The following is a 302-nucleotide window of genomic DNA, read 5'->3' as shown; positions in this document are numbered from 1 at the left end:
GGTGGGTAGCACCATACCCTCTCTAATAACATTGCTGCTGCTGCTGCTGCTGCTGCTGCTGCTGCTGCTGGTGGTGGTGGGGTTGCTGCTGCTGCGTGTGTAGACCCAGGTGCGTTCATCTTCCTCTGCTGCTGCTGCTGCTGCTGCTGCTGCTGCTCTGCTGCTGCTGCTGCTTATATAACGCCTCTCTATGTCTGTGTGTCTATACAGCTGCTCGCTGCTGGTGCGGTGTATGCTGCAGCTGTGCTGCCGCAGGGGTGCAGCAGCAGCAGCAGCTGCTGCTGCTGCTGCTGTTCTGTATC

The 302-nt window shown here is 58.9% G+C and overlaps 1 protein-coding gene across 1 annotated transcript in view; it reads right to left on the bottom strand.

The window, feature by feature from the left end:
• The window catches only part of EMH_0062960 (zinc finger (C3HC4 RING finger) protein, putative), a gene marked incomplete at both ends in the record, with an annotated part of 2,340 nt that overhangs the window by 528 nt on the left and 1,510 nt on the right, over window positions 1-302 (bottom strand). The window contains one exon of the mRNA XM_013498090.1: window positions 3-302. Within this exon, the coding sequence (XP_013353544.1) occupies window positions 3-302 (300 nt within the window). The remainder of the gene's footprint in view (window positions 1-2) is intronic.

This window comes from Eimeria mitis, genomic scaffold (assembly GCF_000499745.2).
Source record: "Eimeria mitis Houghton genomic scaffold, Emh_scaff3177, whole genome shotgun sequence".
In the NCBI taxonomy this organism is placed as follows: Eukaryota; Apicomplexa; class Conoidasida; order Eucoccidiorida; family Eimeriidae; genus Eimeria; species Eimeria mitis.
Note: the sequence above shows the minus strand (reverse complement) of the source record. Positions and strands in the feature narration are given on the sequence as shown.